The sequence below is a fragment of the Phodopus roborovskii genome, unplaced genomic scaffold, assembly GCF_943737965.1.
Source record: "Phodopus roborovskii unplaced genomic scaffold, PHOROB, whole genome shotgun sequence".
Taxonomy (NCBI): Eukaryota; Metazoa; Chordata; class Mammalia; order Rodentia; family Cricetidae; genus Phodopus; species Phodopus roborovskii.
The window spans coordinates 15,847,159-15,850,618 of record NW_026126460.1 but is presented as its reverse complement, the minus strand read 5'-3'; the positions used below and the strand labels follow the sequence as shown (position 1 = coordinate 15,850,618).

The 3,460-nt window shown below is 48.2% G+C and overlaps 1 protein-coding gene across 1 annotated transcript; it reads right to left on the bottom strand.

Annotated features, from left to right (window-relative positions):
* Window positions 1-1,870: 1,870 nt before the first annotated feature.
* Window positions 1,871-3,113, bottom strand: LOC127226545 (PC-esterase domain-containing protein 1B-like). Its single transcript, XM_051190644.1, has one exon. The coding sequence runs from the start codon at window positions 3,071-3,073 to the stop codon at window positions 1,871-1,873; it is 1,203 nt and encodes a 400-aa protein (XP_051046601.1). The 5' UTR covers window positions 3,074-3,113.
* Between the last annotated feature and the right edge of the window lie 347 nt (window positions 3,114-3,460).

Below are 3,460 nucleotides of genomic sequence, written 5' to 3'. Positions count from 1 at the left end.
ATTAGACTCAAACTGCAGCCATCAAGACAGTGTGGTATATATGAAAGCAGACAAATAGGCCAATGGGAGAGAGTAGAAAATCCAGAAGCAGTAGCTACACATACAGTCAAATTATCTTTGGTAAAAGAGTAAGGTAATACAATGGAGAAAATACTTTCAATAAATGGTGCTGAAGCAGACATATATGTATACAAATATTTTATAATCCTTGGGAAAATTCTCCCAACACTGATAACAGCAAATGCTAAAATGGACACAGAGCGACCGCTCTTATTCATTGTCAACTGGAATGAGAAATTGTGGGCAAACTTAGTTGACAGTTTGGCAAGATTTCTGTTGTTTGTTTTGCAGCATGGAGAACTGAGCCTCTGGTCTCCTACATCCTAGGAATGTATCCCACAGCTGAGCTATGCTCTCAGCCAGGCACTTTCTTACAAAACCTAACATAGTTACCATGCCACAATCCAGCAACAGCATCTTCAACATTTACTCAAATGAACTGGAACCTTGTGTCCATACACAAACCCACAAACTTGCTCAGTTATTTTTTAACTATTTTATTCATAACTGCCCCAACTGGGAAGCAAACAACATTTTCTTTAGCAGGAAAAATGAAAAGGCAAACAGTGGGACATGAAAATAACAAAATTTTATCAAGTGCTAGAACATAAATGAGTTGTCAAGCCACGGAAACATATGCCAGAAACATACATGCACATTACTATGTGAAATAAGGCAACCAGAAAGGTCACTTACTGTATGAATCTATGAAACAATCTATGTCCATAATTGTGGAAACAGTTATGTATCCATTGTTTCCAGAGATTTGGAGGAGGGAATGATGAAAAGATGGAGTGAAATAATTTTTTAAGACAGTGATTATCATGGCAGGCACACTAAGTACTTGCCCAAACCTAAGGGATGCACAACACCAAGAGCAAATGCTAAAAGCAGATGGAGCTGGAGTGCTAATGACTTAGTGACATAAATCCACCAAGTATATCAAATGGCCTTGTGGCGTGGAATGATGATGATGGCTATGTTGATTCAGGGAGTTTAGAGAAACCTCTCTATCTCCCATGCCATTTTACTGAAAACCCCAAATTGTTCTAAAACACTGCTCCAGACTCATGCAAGCAACCCTAATTAGACTTAGTGGATCACAAACAGAACAAAACAAAACAAAGCTACAGGAATGAAGATGTGGGACTATTTGGGGGAAAGCGCTTCAATGGGGAGGAGAATGAGAGTGGGTGATGGGAGATGAAGAAGAATACATTCTCCAAAGTACATACATGTGAATATATGAAAGTTCTGAAAGCTAAAACTACAAAAGATGTTCTGAAGGCATTTGATGAACTTTTAAAAACAAACAAACAAAACAGATTACCAGATTTTAGCAAACAGATCTCTTGTGTTACATTAGTGATTACACTTTTTAAAGGACAGTGCGATTTCCAAACTGACAAAAATCAACTACAGAATCTCCAATACAGCTACTTACTGTGATTGTTTGGAGATTAAGTTCTACTAACACACGTTGAAACCGATGGTAAAGATGAAGTCAATAAAGTTGTGAATCACCATTTTTACTTTTGCTTGAGGAAAAATGTCAACCGAGATTAGTGCTTTTAAGGTTTAATTAATTTCTTTCCTTTCTAATAAGAGGGGTGCTTTTTCATCATGTGGACTATTTCCAAACAAATGCTAGTAAGTATAAGTGCATGGAGAGGTATTTCAGATCTGGGCTTCCTTCCCAAGAAATAGCCAAGGGCTGCTGAAGGCCCAAGCTACATAGTCAGTCAGCTTTAAGGCCCCTGTTGGCAGATGAACCAGAGTCTAGCTATGGAAACCTTGCCTCTGCAGGTGCTTAGGTCCGTCGGTGACTGTGCCTTCGATGGGATCTGTGTGTCTCACTATGGTGTCGGGAAGGGTAGGGGGGGGACTCTCTGTTTTGGTGGTGGGTAGAGACTCTGCGGATGGGGCCTGGCCTCTGTTCGCGATCTGTTGAGTTGGTTGCCCTGGCATATCCACACCTACGCCTCGGGGAATCCCTGTGGAATGGCTGCTGCTGGGAAGATGGAGAGGAGGGCATGGGGTCTTCTCTGCGACTCAGCAGGTTTCGAGGGTGAGAAGAAGATCTGTGAGGGCTGTGGCGATGGTACCTGGGAGAGGAAGAGCTCCTGGACACGGGGGGTTCATGCTGCTCATATCTGCGGAGGTCTCGACGCTGCCTTCTCTCTGCTTGGTCTGGCTGTCCCTCAGCGGGGACATCCCTGATCCATCTGCCCACGGGGTTGTGCGCTGGGAGGACCACGCCCCAGGCGTCTGCCACGTGTGCCAGCAGTAACTGGGAGAGGTAGCGGTGTGCACGCTCATCCCAGTGGACACCATCACTCAGCCGATGCTGCCCTGCATGGCGGAAGTGGAAATGGAGATCCAGCACGTCAAAGCCACGCCTCACTGCCTCTGCTGAGCTGTAGAAGTTAGCCTCCATCACGTCTTCGCGCAGGCGTGAAGGGCAGGCTGGAGCATCAGGCAGAACGAAGCCCCCTGATACGACCTGGGCCACAGGCATCGTGGTGTTCCACACCAGAAGGCAGGAGGCTGGCAGCACCTGATCCAGGCGTCGGAACAGCCTCTCCAGGTCTTCTCGGTAGCTCCTGAGAAAATTGCGTCCGTACCTGGACAAGTCCCAGAGGCACGAGTTCATGATTACCAAGTCTGGGGCATACTCACCCCATCGCAGCTGCTGCAGGATGTCCTCGACGTAGGGCGAGTAGGCACGCGTGAGGAAGTAGAAACGTACCAAGTGGCGGCCCGAGCAGAACTGGCGCACCTCGCGGTAGTGAGTACCATTGTGCATGCGTCCCCACCTGCCGCCCTCCAGCAGCACGTCGTGCTCGAAGCTCAGTTCACCCTTGCTCTTCAGCTGACTGGAAGACAGCAGGCAGTCCTTCTGGAGCAGGAGCACCAGGTCCTTGTACACGGCGCGCTGGATGGAGTCTCCCAGGACAACAACGTATTTGTTGTGCAAGAGCTGCTTGACTTCGTGAGCTCGGAGGTGGGGCATGATGGCTTCCTTCTGGGAAGCCTTGAAGGGGTTTCGGGGGGCTGGGGAGAGAAGCTGGGAAGCTCACAGAACTGCACTGGGTTCAACCTTCGGTCTGTAAGCTGCCGGACAGTGAGCTTGAGCTCCTATAGCCTCAGGCTGCCTCATCCGGTTTGCCACAGCCTACGGCGTGACCTCTGAACCCTGGAAAGCATTACGTGAGTCCAGGCTCCACCTGGCGGAGGAGCTGCGCAGCACCCCGGCAGGAAGCTCTGACCCCCAGCTTGGGTAGCGCAAGCGGATGTCCTGGGTGTTTGGGCACTCTTGCTCCTGCTGGCTAGAGCGGCCTCAGTTAGGATGCTGGCCAGTCTAAGTTCTTCTGGGCCACCAGCATCTTGCTAATGTCCA